This window comes from Aspergillus niger (assembly GCF_000002855.4).
Source record: "Aspergillus niger supercontig An04".
NCBI lineage: Eukaryota > Fungi > Ascomycota > Eurotiomycetes > Eurotiales > Aspergillaceae > Aspergillus > Aspergillus niger.
In genome coordinates this window covers 1,763,155-1,777,611 of record NT_166539.1, presented here as the reverse complement: position 1 = coordinate 1,777,611, position 14,457 = coordinate 1,763,155, and the positions used below count along the sequence as shown (strand labels likewise).

The 14,457-nt window shown below is 50.2% G+C and overlaps 7 protein-coding genes across 7 annotated transcripts; 4 read left to right on the top strand and 3 right to left on the bottom strand.

Annotated features, from left to right (window-relative positions):
* Positions 1-12: 12 nt before the first annotated feature.
* An04g07150 (uncharacterized protein) lies at positions 13-1,059 on the bottom strand (the record flags this gene model as incomplete). Its single annotated transcript, XM_001402039.3, has 5 exons — positions 13-123; positions 155-194; positions 339-441; positions 536-641; positions 994-1,059. 5 exons carry the CDS (start codon positions 1,057-1,059, stop codon positions 13-15), a joined length of 426 nt encoding a protein of 141 aa, XP_001402076.3.
* A 95-nt stretch (positions 1,060-1,154) lies between these two features.
* On the bottom strand, positions 1,155-3,387 carry An04g07140 (hypothetical protein; the record flags this gene model as incomplete). Its single annotated transcript, XM_059747629.1, has 8 exons — positions 1,155-1,564; positions 1,933-2,018; positions 2,177-2,276; positions 2,383-2,507; positions 2,591-2,857; positions 2,913-2,999; positions 3,098-3,263; positions 3,348-3,387. The coding sequence occupies 8 exons, from the start codon at positions 3,385-3,387 to the stop codon at positions 1,155-1,157; spliced, it is 1,281 nt and encodes a 426-aa protein (XP_059603643.1).
* Positions 3,388-3,552: 165 nt separating this feature from the next.
* An04g07130 (uncharacterized protein) lies at positions 3,553-4,565 on the top strand (the record flags this gene model as incomplete). Its single annotated transcript, XM_059747628.1, has 2 exons — positions 3,553-4,305; positions 4,362-4,565. The coding sequence occupies 2 exons, from the start codon at positions 3,553-3,555 to the stop codon at positions 4,563-4,565; spliced, it is 957 nt and encodes a 318-aa protein (XP_059603642.1).
* An 864-nt stretch (positions 4,566-5,429) lies between these two features.
* An04g07120 (uncharacterized protein) lies at positions 5,430-6,446 on the top strand (the record flags this gene model as incomplete). The annotated part of the gene is made up of 3 exons (XM_001402036.3): positions 5,430-6,008; positions 6,070-6,184; positions 6,241-6,446. 3 exons carry the CDS (start codon positions 5,430-5,432, stop codon positions 6,444-6,446), a joined length of 900 nt encoding a protein of 299 aa, XP_001402073.3.
* A 686-nt stretch (positions 6,447-7,132) lies between these two features.
* Positions 7,133-7,911, top strand: An04g07110 (uncharacterized protein; the record flags this gene model as incomplete). The annotated part of the gene is given in 2 exon segments (XM_001402035.3): positions 7,133-7,446; positions 7,527-7,911. Coding segments are annotated over 2 exon segments (699 nt in total), but the record flags the coding sequence as incomplete, so codon positions are not given.
* Positions 7,912-8,301: 390 nt separating this feature from the next.
* Positions 8,302-10,437, bottom strand: An04g07100 (uncharacterized protein; the record flags this gene model as incomplete). Its single annotated transcript, XM_059747627.1, has 3 exons — positions 8,302-8,764; positions 8,850-9,136; positions 9,196-10,437. The coding sequence occupies 3 exons, from the start codon at positions 10,435-10,437 to the stop codon at positions 8,302-8,304; spliced, it is 1,992 nt and encodes a 663-aa protein (XP_059603641.1).
* Positions 10,438-12,355: 1,918 nt separating this feature from the next.
* An04g07090 (uncharacterized protein) lies at positions 12,356-14,088 on the top strand (the record flags this gene model as incomplete). Its single annotated transcript, XM_001402033.3, has 2 exons — positions 12,356-12,660; positions 12,732-14,088. 2 exons carry the CDS (start codon positions 12,356-12,358, stop codon positions 14,086-14,088), a joined length of 1,662 nt encoding a protein of 553 aa, XP_001402070.3.
* Positions 14,089-14,457: the final 369 nt, after the last annotated feature.

Here is a 14,457-nt window from a genome sequence, read left to right as displayed (position 1 = left end):
TGCACAGTGTATCTAACTGATATGATCGTTATACCATGTCCATAAGCGATAGCATATAAAGAAAGGTGCAACTGCTGGAGCGTTTCCACTCAATCGAGTACCACGCACATACCCTTGTAGTATCTGCTTAGTCGTTTTTCAACAACTCACGGACCTTGTTCACCTTGTCCTCAAAGGACTGTTCCTTATCGGTTCTGTAAGCAAGAATAGTTAGCTTGTGTAACCACCGCCCACCCAAGCAAGTAGATAACAACAGTCTCCAAGCCCCCCACCACAACATCAAACCAAGAAAACAACAGAAGCAAGCCAACAAGCCAACAAGAAAAGCAATTACACACCTCGAGCCAACGCGAATATCTGTTTGAATCCTCACAATACCCTGCTGATGAAGAATCGTATGCGCTTGACCAATAACCTGATGAACTCTATCCCAAGGACCCTCTATGATAGACGTCAGCCAATAAACATACATATGCGCACGCGCACATCAATAATATTGGCTATCGGAGGATAAATCCAATAGCGGTATACATACCGAGCGTGGTCCCAGCTGAATGCATGACGTATTTCAGGCCAGATTTCTCAATAAGGCGCTGAACATCGGCTATTTGGGCGGACACGGAGGGAGATGATGTGCCGATCTATTATCGCCAGTAGCGTAAGTTCTTAGCTGAGTTCAGGGAATCAAAATAGGACATGGCCAAAGGTTTGCTTCGTGGGGTCATGATCCTGGTGCATCCACGCATGTGGGATGACTGCTTGATTGATTGCTTGATGCTGGACAAGATGGGAATGAATGAATGAATGTGTCACGTCACTTTCACCCCCTCGGTCTGATGACATGCAGACCGAACTGGGTAGTGATTGCATGGATAGATAAGTAGTAGCCATGGCATGGGTACGATGTGGAGATAGTCAGGCAGCATGAGGCGAATAACTAAGTGCAAGGTAGGTAGAGTTGGGGGGAACTGGATAGGAAATGAAATCACCCACTGGGATCAAGCAGAAATCGGCGGTGCAGTGCGGGGGAGTCGGGATGGATGAGGATGTCTCGGCCATTTTTGTTATGCAGAATCAGATTGGAGTAGGATAGTAAGTTAGTTTGTCGAAACTAATCCAAATAGAATTGGGATCTGATTGCGCGAGGGTTATTTTTACTGGAGGATGGAATGGATTGACAAGTGGGAGCAGCCAGCCACTTTGGCGGGCAGAATGAGGAGTTCATCCCAAGCGCGGGGCCTTAACGGCGCACGGAGGGGCAACCGTGACTTCAGGCAGTGCGGATTGCCATTACGCCACTCTATCATGAGATGCGCATTGGCTGTTAGCTTATAATCATCGGAATTGTTCGTTCCTCGCTTCTCTATGGTGGAATATAATCCCAACCGCTCTCTGAGGAAGTTGGTCAGATAGGCAAGAAGTGGACTACTCCCAGACAACTCCACCGTCGAAGATCTGTACGTTTCCGCGGACAACACATCACTCCAGAACCAAGATGGAAGATGTATCTTGAGCACAATGGGTTGCTGTGGATCGGTTTGTGAGGTCTCATATCTGAAGCCAACTTTACCATGGCAAACCCCGACCGGGAGGAATTAGTGCTCCTTCGATGCAGGTTTGCTTTTTTTTTTTCTTTCCCTCCTTCCCCGGATTCCAGCGCCCCCAGCAGCATCATGGCCGATTTGTACTAAATTTGGGCCGACGGCCGAGGATGCCCTTAGACTCACTATCTACTAGACTACTGCTGTGGGTGTGGGAAGATGGATCTGGATCTAACGATCCTGGGGCAGATGCTAGTTTTACTAGCGAATCGTTTGTCCGATTTTCCTCTGGTGACCCTCTTTTTATTCCTTGCTCTTTTTTTTCTGTTTTTCAAGAAGGGAAATCAATAGTCGTCCCACTCTGTTCTTATGAGAGGGGAACACAACTTACAAGAGGACATATGGCCAACAATGGCCTGCAGAGAAGACAAAGGAGGTGCTCGAGGCTCTGGCAGGATAAACGGGAAGGAAGAACGCCTTCAAATCGCCAAACCGCACTGGGCCCTTGCTTGGGTCGTCTGTCATCTGCAATTATTCGGTCCGCCCCTCTGGAACCAAATTCGCATTAACCAACCTAGATTTATCGACATCTCTCGTCTCGTGGCTAATCTTCTATCCTCACTGGCTTCTCTCACCCTCCTTGATCAATTATAATCCCGACTGAGGCCACTTTCGCTCCATTCAATCGGCGAACCCTTCCTCTGAGCAGCCCGTCCGACCGGGTTTGACGCAGCCCTGCTGGTCCGACCGTTTTGTCTTCCAGTGCGCTTCGTTAGTTCGTCCCGATAGTTCACTAGCGACTACGGCAGTATCGCTCGCATGATTTAGCATATTCCGTGACGTCCAGTCAACTCTTCCTTGTACTCCTTACAGTCAACCTCCAACCAGCGTCTGCTCAGCTGTCCACGTTTCTGACCGCCTCTTCTCGTCGCTGTGCAGCGTCCAGGACCCGGGCTCTGTCGACGTCTGTGTGCCCGACGCCTTGCGTTTAAGCGCTCACCCAGACTTCGCTTCGGAGGGTAACCACTACTCGTTACTTTCCCATTTACGAAGTCTTACTTATCTTGTCGCAGTATTGGCTAGCTGCTCGTGTCGCTTGAAGCGTTAGATGCGCGGTGTGGTGACAATACTCAGGCCTTTCGAGATTAATCTGCGCGCCGTGATATGATTGGCATGCAATCCGCCTAAGGCTCGCACGGCCAAGCGCCACGGGGCTGCGACGACCTGATCCCTGCACAAGGCTCGCCCTTCCAGATCTAGCGAGTATTGCCACTAGACGCAATCGGGTTGGAGGATTTCCCTCCAGAATCCCTGAGCTCATCACTCGCCGTGCGGGTGAATGAATAGACCTTAATTCTAAAGATCGATCACCTGAGAAGAGTGGGCACAGCCCGTTTAATCTGGTCGAGCAACTTATTCTCCCTTCCGCTGAAAGCCAATTGGCCGATTATAACGAGGCTCCGTACTTGCAAAAAAGCGTGAATGCCGGAGTGAAAGAGAGACAGCTGAAGAGACAAGATTCGCCCGACTTTTGAACTAGTATTTAGATCAGCTACTCCCCTCTCTCCACGTTCACGCTCGCGCTGCGCTGGACGCTTATCCATCCCCCTGGAAGACCCAGTGTCCATTTTAAGTGATTTGCATCTGCGTACATGAAGAGGCTGCATGTTCCCTTTTCAACTGCACACTGAATTCTTGCCTGCTGCGCCTCGGACTTTTTCCCTGCGGGACTAAATCAGCCCACGTGACTATATACATCACGTTGCGCGCATACCACGGAGCTAGAACGCTTGCTACTATATTAACCAGGGCTGTAGGCATTCTTGAGGACATCTGCCTGTGGCATTTGTCATGGTTTTTTTCTCAGTCGACAACCATCGTCATTGTTCGTCTTCCACTTACCTGACCAATGACAAAGCCCAATCTACTAGAGCTCCCAGTAGGAGCTCGGCTCGTTTACCTCGCGGAAGGCGGCGCCAATGTTATCTATCGAATCCTCTCTCCGGCAGAGATGGACGTTGATCGAAGAAATGACCTCCCTGTGACTGTTTCCAACTCACTGCCTAGTTCAATGGGCACGCTCCAGGTGCCTTCCATGTTCAAGGGTAAATTGCTCCGACTCCGGAAGAATACGAGCGCAGGGATCTCCTATCAGGAGATTGCACGCAATTTTGATAGATGCATTCGTCCTCTTTTCAAACCAGAAGAGCTAGTTGATCAGGAGCTCGTTTACCTCCCCAGAGGGCTTGTTCAGGGGTGTAATGAACAGCTACAGGCAGCAGAGCGAAACGGCCAACGTCCAAAACGGCGCCAAGGGGTGTACCTCTCTACGGCGGAGCCGTTTGGGCTACTCATAACAGACATGACTACATTCAGCATTCCTGGGACGACGCTCTCAGAGTTGAAACCTAAATGGCTAATACAATCTCCCTCTGCACCACCTAACTCCCGGAGATGCCGAACTTGCGCACTCCGCGATATGAAGAACCAAAAAGCGCGCAGAAAAGGATTGGCGGAGGAACAATCCTTTTGCCCACTCGACCTGGTATCTGACAGGTTCGACAATGTCCTCCGTGCGGCCCAATTTGTCAAGGGATGCAAAGACCAGGCACGGCTGGCAAAGGTACTTTATCGAAATGGAACGCTGCAGAGGCTCCTGACACATCAGAAAGCCTTACAGGATGTGGGGCTTTACGGTCCTCCGCCAAGTTCGCGAGATAAGTCGCTTGCGATGACACTGCGAGACTGTACAATGTTCATAAGGGTACGTACATAAATAACTTTCGCCAGCGCGCCACGTGTCCGCTAACATCAGCATAGATGCCACGCGACGATTCCGGCCGTGTGGAGATCAGGCTGGGGGATTTGGACCTCAAGACCGGGGCTGGCGGGAAAGCCAAGTACTGGCTCGACCTGGAGCACCAATTGATTGTGGAGGACTGGTACGCAGGGGCCAAGAACAACGTATCGGAAAGCGAGTGTGCTCAGCAGAGTCCACGGGCGCATTCACAGTCCTCGATATAGGGTCCCATAATGACTTGTCCTGAACTGTTTTCTGCGTCTTACAGCTACAACCTGCAATAGCAGCTGCGACAGTTGGGGGTTCACAGCACCCTATTGAGACATGCACCAGGCGGCCCATTACTTATGGAAGTTGCACGGTAATGATTGACGACGGCCTTTTCTTTTTTCGTTTCATCGTGCTTTTGATATCATGTCTTTACTTACCTATTAATGTTCGATTGGCAATTTCCATTCACTATTGCATCTCTCGCATATTCATCGGGGCAGGGAGGGTCAGTGATACGTCTTGCTACAAATTTGATGCATCCTTTTTTTTTTTTCCTCATTCTCGATTTCGGTTGTGGTTCTTGCTTGATGTGTACACTAGGGATTCACCTATTACTCTATGGTTTTATTGCATAATGTATACACTTACACGGACTATAATCTACCTCATAGTAATGTCTGTCATTTGAGTATACTTTATGATTCTTTCTTCTATTAACAACACGGTGACTATCCCACCAAGCAATGACGTCACCCCACTCGCCCCAAGCATCGGCATACCCGACCGAATACCCCGAACGGAGGCCAATTCACCGACCGACCTCGAAGCCTAGAGAAGGAGAAGGAGAAGACTATTCCGAAGTCAATGCAATAATCAAAGTAATAGAACCCCACAATTGACATCAAGTTTTCCCAGCGCGGAGGAAGTCTTTGCCCTGAACAGAGTAACCAGAACAGTCCAGTCCAAATAACCAAGTACATGTGTCTGGAAGGCGAAAATCGCCCCCATTAATAAGCGTTTCATCCGTAATTCCGCGCCGCCCTGGCCTCTTCTTCCGCGGATGCTTTTAACTGAGAAGGAGAAAGGTGTTGTTGATCATGCGGTTACATCTCCTTGGGCTGATCGGAATTTGTTTGGCGGGGCTTGCTTTATTGGTCTTCACCGAAAATATCAATCTCGTTGCTACAACGCATACAAATATCATGGCTGTCCCCCGGGTTCTTGCTCGTCGGGTTTTCCCTTCCTCTTCTTCATTGTTTGGATTACGGAGCAACGTTGCTGTTAATACGCCTTCGCCTTTGGTGACTACTACTGCTTCTGCGATTAGACCTTTCTCGTCCACTGGATCAGTGAAGATGCCTTCTCAAATGCCTAGCTCTGATGCGCTCGTGGAATTGGCCAGGGGTCGCCATTCCATCTACAAGCTCGGGAGGAATAGTCCCGTGCCGGACTCGAAGATCGAGGAGCTCGTCAATCAGGCTATTTTGAATGTCCCCAGTGCTTTTAATACTCAGTCGACGAGGTTGATTGTTCTGCTGCATAAGGAGCATGAGCGCCTTTGGGATATCACTATGGACTTGTTCCAGGCCCGCGTTAAGGAGGGAACTCTGCCTGAGGAGACGTGGAAGAATCAGACGCAGCCGAAGCTGCAGGGTATGAAGAATGGGATGGGAACCGTAAGTCATCATTTCAATTGATTGGGTATATGTCGGGATGTTGTGCTAAATGAGTACCTAGATCCTCTTCTATGAAGACCCCGAGCACATCAAGCCTTTCCAAGAGAAGTTCCCTGCCTACAAGGACCAGTTTGAGCCTTGGGCGCATCATACCAATGCCATGCATCAGTACTTCTGTATGTCTTTGGTCCCGTTTTACTTTGACATGAGATGGCAATGCTAATGAATGCAGTGTGGATTGGTCTTGAATCCCTTGGCTTCGGTGCCAACTTGCAGCATTATAACCCGCTTATTGATTCCGCTGTGGCCAAGCAGTGGGATATTCCTACTGACTGGCGGCTCATCTCTCAACTGGTGTTCGGTAGTCCCGAAGTAGAGGGTCAGGAGAAGCCGAAGAAGCCCGTTGAGGAGAGGGTGAAGGTTTATGGCAAGTTGTAATTTGCGACCTGGCGTTGGCTGGGTTATTTCGCTTTGCATCTGTTAGACTAGATGGTTAGATGGTTTGTAAGTTAGCGCAACATCAGATGAATATTTTCAATAGACCTGTTCAGAGCATCATCATCATCACCATTATCATCACTCACCTCAATCCATGCTAAGGATGCTCCGGTAGCATGTAGGCACTGCACCGAAGTGATGGATTGATAAATGAATGCGATGGCGAGATTCAATGCGCCTGTGCAGCTGACGTCAATGGGGTTGCATCTTACAAGCTTATCGGGGCGAAAGGCAGTGGAGTCGAATATCATAAACTGCACTGGCTGGTATAGCGTTCCAGGATATATTGTATCTGACTCACTACCTCATCCCCATGTTCATAATCGATAGAGAAGCTAATATCGAAGCTACGGCATATTCATATACTTTCTATTCTATAGACTCAGCAATGAAATATACCAATGGAGGAAAGGAGATGCCACACCTTCCCATCTCCGATACTTTTCTGGTCTTTCCTCCAGCAAGCACGACATCTACTCTTTCCAAATACTGTACTTCTAGCAAGTTAAATCACGCAACATGATCCCTAGAAGCAAACCATCCCTCAGTCCTACTTCTATTCCCTACCCCCAATCCCTCCCTATATTCATAACCAACGTCATCTATCATTACACTATTCATACACCATGACCAAGCTCCTAGCAATCACCCTCATCCTCACCATCCTCTCCCTGCTTCCAACCTGCTACAGCCACCCCATCAACGAAACCTCCCACTCCTCAGCCGTCCCCTACGGCATGCTAATCACCCACTGCACCGTCCCCAACACCATCGCCCTAACCTTCGACGACGGCCCCTCAACCTTCACCCCAGCCCTTCTGGACCTCCTCAGCGAATACGGGGCACGCTCAACCTTCTTCGTGAACGGCTACCGACTACAGGAGAGTGCTCCCATCCTACAACGCATCTACACTGAAGGGCACCAAATAGCCTCTCACACGTAAGTCTCCCCAGTCTCGCTACTATCTCCATGAAACCGAACCCCTCGAACCAAATACCCTGATATATATTCATCACTAGATTTGGCCACTCCTTCCTCCCTACCCTCGACAACCCCACCATAATTAACGAGATGAACACCCTCGAGTCCTTATTCCGGACCTTCATCGGTCGAGTCCCCACCTATATGCGCCCGCCCTTCCTAGCTGTGGACGGAAGAATCCTCGCATTGATGACGGACTTGGAATACCATGTTATTGGGGCAAGTGTAGACACAAAGGACTTTGAGAATAATACGCCTCAGTTAATAGGGGAGAGTGTGAAGGAAGTTTGTGGAGGGGGTGCAGGCGGGCGGGACGGTGGTGTTGGCACATGATACGCATGCGCAGACGGTTTGGACTTTGACTAGGGTTATGTTGGAGGAGAGTAGGAGGAGGGGGTTGATTGGTAGGTTTACCCCTCCTTGACTTTTACTTGGGATGTGTTGTGAGTAGACGGTGGTGCTAATGGTTGGTTTGTTTAGCTACGACCGTGGCGGATTGCTTGGGGGAGCCGATGGATTTTTGGTACCGTTAGATATTAGTGTGCCGATCATGGGGGAGTGCCGTGGTGCAGTAAGTGTAGAATGTTATGCGTTTTGTATGCGAGTCACACTCTATGAGTGAAGGTACTACTGCTTCGTTTCCGTTGGTTGAAGTGTGTAAACAGTGTATTAGATATAGTAGTCAATATATATATCCTGTAGTATAACCGATTCCCTGAAACGCCCCAACCATTTGTCTATGCCATGATGCAAATAAATATCACCACCACTCCGAACCTAACACCCTCAATGCAATGGTATACAGCACAATGATCAAAAGAAATCCTTCTCATCCAACCACTGCGTATCAATCGCATACGCCACCAAATCCGCCGCACAACACATATCTTCATGCCCACTTTCCAAATCCAGCAACTCCAGAACACCCTGTAATCGATCCTCCAACGTCTTCTTCAATTGAGAAATATATTCCTGCGTCGCAGCCGTAACTCTCGGTTTGTGTTCCAGCTGCTGCTGTTGCTTTATTTTCTCCAGCGGAGATCTCGCTACCTGCTTCTTCAAGCCCCTATTAGGCGAGCATGGCGCAAGAGGTTGTCGAGCAGGTGTCGCCGGTGCCGTAGCTGCTGGCTCGCTCTTTCTGTTTTTGAGTAGGGACTTGAGCAGGAATACGAGCCAGACGAGGTTGGTTCGTGGGGCGTACTCGGCCCAGATGCCCGGGATATCGGGAGACTTTTCGGTTCTGAGAGGTTCGCCGTGGTAGACTTCGGCGCGCATGCTGTGGGTTGTTGTTAGTTTGGCTGCTGGATACGCTGCGGAAAAGGAAGAGGGGGCTTGGGACTTTTGGAGATATTGGTACGTACTATCTGTAGGTGTTCCGTAGCATGATCTCGTCTTCGTCACGACCGATGGCGTCGAAGATTTGTTTCTTGTCCAGATCCGAAGAGGCGACTTCGACGAGCTCTGTTTCTTCGCTCATGCGTAACTCCGCGCGGGAGAGGGAGTAGTCGATGATGGTGGTTTCTAGGGTGCTGAGTCCAAAGCCACTCGTGAATGACTGGCTGATGATTTCGTGGTCGGTTGGTGGATCCATGCGGCCTTCGGGGCGCGTGCTTCGTATGCAGACGTTACCAAGGTGGAGATCTCGATGCTGATGTGATGTTAGTAAGGGTGTCTTGGTATCCTGGAGAGAGGGGGGCAGGTGCGAACCTCGAACAATGCATATTCCTCCGCCCGTGCAAGGGCCATTGCGACTCCCCAGAAGATGTCGTAGATCTGGAAGATTGATGACCAAGAGAACTTTTCCAGCTCGCACCCAGCATCGTCCATCTCAATGATTGCCCAGAGTTGTGAGTCGGGGTACGCCCGTTTACTAGACGGATTCGGATTCAGACAGTCGTCCTTGGTCTTCTTGTAGTAGTCCCACGCCGTCTGGAAGTTTTCCGGGAAGCGACCCTGAACAACGTGGATCTCCCGAAAGCGAGCAAACCCAGGGATTGGATCCAGATACTTAAGCATCTTCACTTCGGAGACAATTTCCTCCACGCTAGTAAACTTCTTCGAACCAGGGCCGCTCTGAGCGCGCAGAGGGACCACCTTGAACACACCATCACCGTAGGCCTTTAGGCGCGCAAGCTTGGATTTGGACATTTCCTTTTTGCACAGCTCCTCCCGCAGCCGTAGTTTATAGACTTCTCCATACGAACCCTCTGCGATCTTCACCACTTCCAACAAGTTGCCCGCACGAGCCGCCCATGATCCAAACTTTTGTACGCTCTGAGCGGCGACCGGGGATAACGCTTCGTTCAGAATTGGTCGAACGTAGGCATTTGCCTTCTCATCTGTGATGCAACCGGATGATAGTCGCGGTGCTGGCTTATCCTTTCTTGCTGATCGCCGTCCGCTCTCCGTGGTTCCTTCGGTAGCTTGCTTGCGTCTCCGAGGTCTTTCAACCGACACCTTCGGGCTAATCCTCACTTCGACCATTGTTTCATATTTCGTGCTTTCTTTAGGGCTGCGGTCTGGTGATAATTGTTCCGATGGGGATGGCTCGTCTTGCGGTTCGGATACAAGGGTGGGTGTCGCTTCTGGCATAGGTGCCTCTTGTTCAGTCTCATCAGGTTGAATATCCTCTTCGTCATCTTCTTCCACCTTCGCTTCCTTTTCCTGAGGCTTCTCGGGTTCTGGCTCTTGAAACGCAGGCTCCTCTATCGTAACCTCAGCCAACTTCTCTCGAAGGCCCTCCACAGCACCCTGAACAGCCTTTTTTGCTTGCTTTTCCAGATCTTTGGCTGGACTTCGCTGCTCAAACACTGCTCTGGGCGCATCCGCTCTTCGTTTTCCGTACACCTTTCTCTGTGCGCATGTGCGTGTTCTGGTGGCTGGTCTCGAATTCCATTGTCCAGGGGTTGTGTTGTCGGCCGCGACAACAGGCGAGGACGGGGATAGCATGGTGATGTTGTAATGTGAGGGTAGAGCGATCCTGATAGAGTTGCTCCTAGTGGCTCAATGAGCCTAGCGCCCGTGTGTATTGAAGAATGTGCCCAAGATTGAGGAGAGCAGCAGCTGCGGCGAGATTCAGTGGAGGCCACTGATGCTTACCGGGGCTATTGATACCTTTCCTAATTCGAGATAGTGGCTTGGTTGCTGGGGTAGGTGTTGCTTATGTAAGTAGATCGTCATTGCCATGTTGGATGCTCATACTCTGTAGGAAAGGAAGCTTAGAGGGTTAGTCAATCTCTAGTATTGCTCAGGTAGCTTTCTGTTGATAAATAGTATTCAGTGTTTCGTTGTAATGTCTCATCGCATCAAACAATTTTGCCATGGTCTTTCTCTACGTCAGCCTCAAAAGACATTAATGTATTCATATGTATTCATGAGATATAGTTTTAAAATCAAAATTCTATGATACCGAGCTCTCGGTTGGTAGTACAAAGCCCAAGGGAGATCAAGCTAGGAAGCCACAGCTCCAGAACTAAAATCTCCGAGTAGAGGGACAACATGAACTTGACCTGTGATTATTATTGAAGGGGTCTGAGTGGTGATGGTAAGGTTCCGAGCTGGAATGGCCGGGATGAAAGGAAGGCCTCGGCAAGCTCGTGTATCGGAGGCTTTCCGTGGGTTGACCTGCCAGAGACTTTTCGCGGCAAGTCACCTGCCAGATTGGGAATATCTAGCGCAATGTTTGGCTCCCAAAGAGGTAGCAGACTAACGATTACCTTCCTGGTAGACTATGGGGGGTTATTGACATGCATATACCTAGATTTTAAGACTCGTTAATCAGACAGGAGTCATAGGAGAGGCATGGACGACTCCGGAGATGTACCCCGTACTCCGTAAATAGAGTATGGAGGTGGAAAAGGGACGGGTGGATCGGCACAGGATTCCACTGCTTCTGGCCCGTCAGTCCAGCACGGGCCTGACAGTGAAATTGCGAGGATGGCGGCCTGGACGGGAAGAATGATACAAAGGAGTGTTTGAGATGCGAAGATTATAGTCTAGAAGAAATGAATGTACCTTGACGGGTAGAAGGATGAATGGCATGAGACCCATAATAATTCCTGCCTGGGGAGCATGACGATCGGTGCCCTCATGACGCGCGACAATCAGTTAACTAGTTTTGGTGGCCGGCTTGCAGTCGGAGGAGATCGGAAGTAAGCAACTACACAGTCTTGAGTCAAAAGGAGGGCTTTTGCTCTGCTGCTCTCTCTGCTATTGTAATTTTGCCGGTGCAGCGGGTTACTAGTGCGTTACCACGATTACCTACCGTTGTGCGGTGACGTTATTCCTGCCGCTTGGGAAAATTTTCCAATTTCTATCCTCACAAAGACTCATCCCAGTAAACCTGTATCCTGGCTGACAGCTGAAATTGGACTTGTCGTAGTATATACAAGTAACAGACAGCTTTTGAATAAGTTATTGTCTCCTAGTTTAGCTGAATATCCACGAAGCAAGAACCCGACTGAGCCGCCGCGTAGATCACGCGAGCGCAACACCACTACTGTAAAGCGCAGCGCCGTAACCATCAAAACCGTAAAACTGACTGGCCGGACGCTCGGGATTCCTCGCCTTCTTTTTTCTTTCCATCCGCCGCCCTTTTCATCTTTTCCCTTCATTCCGGCTTATCGGCGCATCAACCCTTCCTCGCCCCTCTCCTTCTCTCTCACTCTCTCACACACAGACTCTCTCTTTACCTCCGACGAAGCGTTACTTCCGCCCTTCCGTCTATTCCTCAAATACGTCTCGATTTCACTTTGCGTTCTGTTGTCGATTATCCCCCATTTTCCCCATGTCGCCGCCTCCGCTGAAATAAAACCCACCCATCATTGAATGACCCGCGATGGCGTTCAACTTCAACTGGTCGCCTTTAATGGCGGACGCGAGCTTCTACACTCGCGCCCAAGAGCTGTTAACTGCCGCTTTGAATAAATCGCCAAAACCGCCGATAATCGTGGACGATATCCATGTCACCGAACTAAATCTCGGTTCTATCCCGCCGGAGCTGGAGATCTTGGAAATCGGAGACTTGGCTGAGGATCGCTTTCGAGGCATCTTTAAGATGTCTTATACGGGCGATGCCTTTCTGACCCTGAAAACCCGCGTCCAAGCAAATCCGCTCAATACCTATCTTCTCACCCGACCGTCCTTTGCGACTCCCTTACCGGTCGCTGCAGCGTATGTGTTGTTGGATTACCCTAATACGCAGCCAAGCGCATCCTTGCTGACCTGATCGCCATGAATTGCAGAACTCCGTTGACTATTCCTCTTCAAATCACCCTTTCCGACTTCAAACTTTCCGGCTTCGTCATATTAGTCTTTTCGAAGCAAAAAGGCATTACAGTCGTCTTCCGAAATGACCCCCTTGAATCACTCAAAGTATCATCGACATTCGATTCGATTCCCTTCGTGCGCGACTTTCTACAGCGAGAAATAGAAGGCCAGCTTCGCGTTTTGTTCATGGATGAGTTGCCCGCCATCATCCATCGGCTGTCTCTCCGATTATGGGTTCCAGAATACCGGGCTGGAGAGGAAATGGCGAACCGTGCCACCAACACCGCAGGTGAGGGGCCTGGCCAGGACCCCTTGGCGAGTCCTCCACAGGATCCTGTAGATGCTCAAGGCAACGCTTTGGATGAATCGGAGATCGCTTCACTTTCCTTGGATTCCTCGGTCGAGACGCACTCCTTGTTCTCACAGAAGAACCTGCTACGTCTGGCCGCACTTACGGACTCCCAGCGAACGCTATCGCTGTTTACTCCGTCTATTCAAGAAGTGGTTTACCGCGCATGGACTTCGCCTTCTGATGCGGGCGAAGTTTCGGGTGGCGTCATGTCTCCCCTGAGCCCAGTACTTTCCCGGACCCAATCCCAAGTCGGCGGGATGTCGTCTTTCCATGATACAGCCAGCATGGTGTCCTCACAGACTCGGTCTTCGACGAACACCCACACTTTCAGCAGCTACGGTCTGAGCTTGGGAGCCGGTCGTCACTCGAAATCCAATGCTCGCAGGCGGAAGAAGCGCGTGGTGGACCTGCGTCGTCCCAAGACTACTGAGGATGCCGTCAGTGTGAGCGGCGAGAGCACTTATACGGAGACTACCAGCGCACCGTCTATCTGCTCTGCACCTTTGCCGGTGGTCAGCGAACAGACCGATGACCCAGTGACTCCCCCGTTGTCTCCGGACAGTGAACTCCACCTTCCTACGGTTCCCGAACGACACCGCTTGAGTATTTCCAGGCAGATGCCCCGCCGCGATATTGCGACTGAAATGTTGCGTGAGACCGGAGAGTCGTCGGCTCAGCCGGTCAACCATTCGGCGGTTGATGTTAACGCTACTCCGCGGGTGGCTGTACACCCCTACATTGCTGCTCAACATGAGAGCGAGAAGGAAGAAGCAAGCGCCCCACGCCAACTCCCTTCCAAGGCGCTTCCACTGTCCGATGCCAAGCCGACATCCAGCATCGTTGACCAAGCGCTGGTTGAACGACTGGCCGGAGAAATTGCTCGTCGCATGCGGGAGGAGAAATTGACTCCCGGCAATTCGTGCAGTTCGTTCTGGGATCGTCTCAGCCATGATGATGCCCCCCCGGCGTATGGTCAGTGACTCGCACGACCTGGTGGGCGTCTTTGTACTCTTTTATCTTCACCATTTCTTTTCTCCCCGGCTAGGATGCTCATTCCAGAGCAATCCTTCCAGCTCCAGCGAGTCTGGAGCGTTTCATGACCGATACGACACTGCATTTAATTCTGACTGTGCTTTACCGTGTTTTAATTGTTTCCAAGCGGGCTTTAGAATTTTGTACACTGATTGGACTGTACTCATAAAAGAATCTGGCGTGTTTTGATTTTTTTTGACCTGCGTGAGCGATCTGTTTCTGAGGGATACCACTTCGCTCGCTGACTCTCTTTGACTGTGATTTTCTACTCTACTCTCCTTTGTCCACTACTTTATCTTTACTGTTGTTTTCTCTTT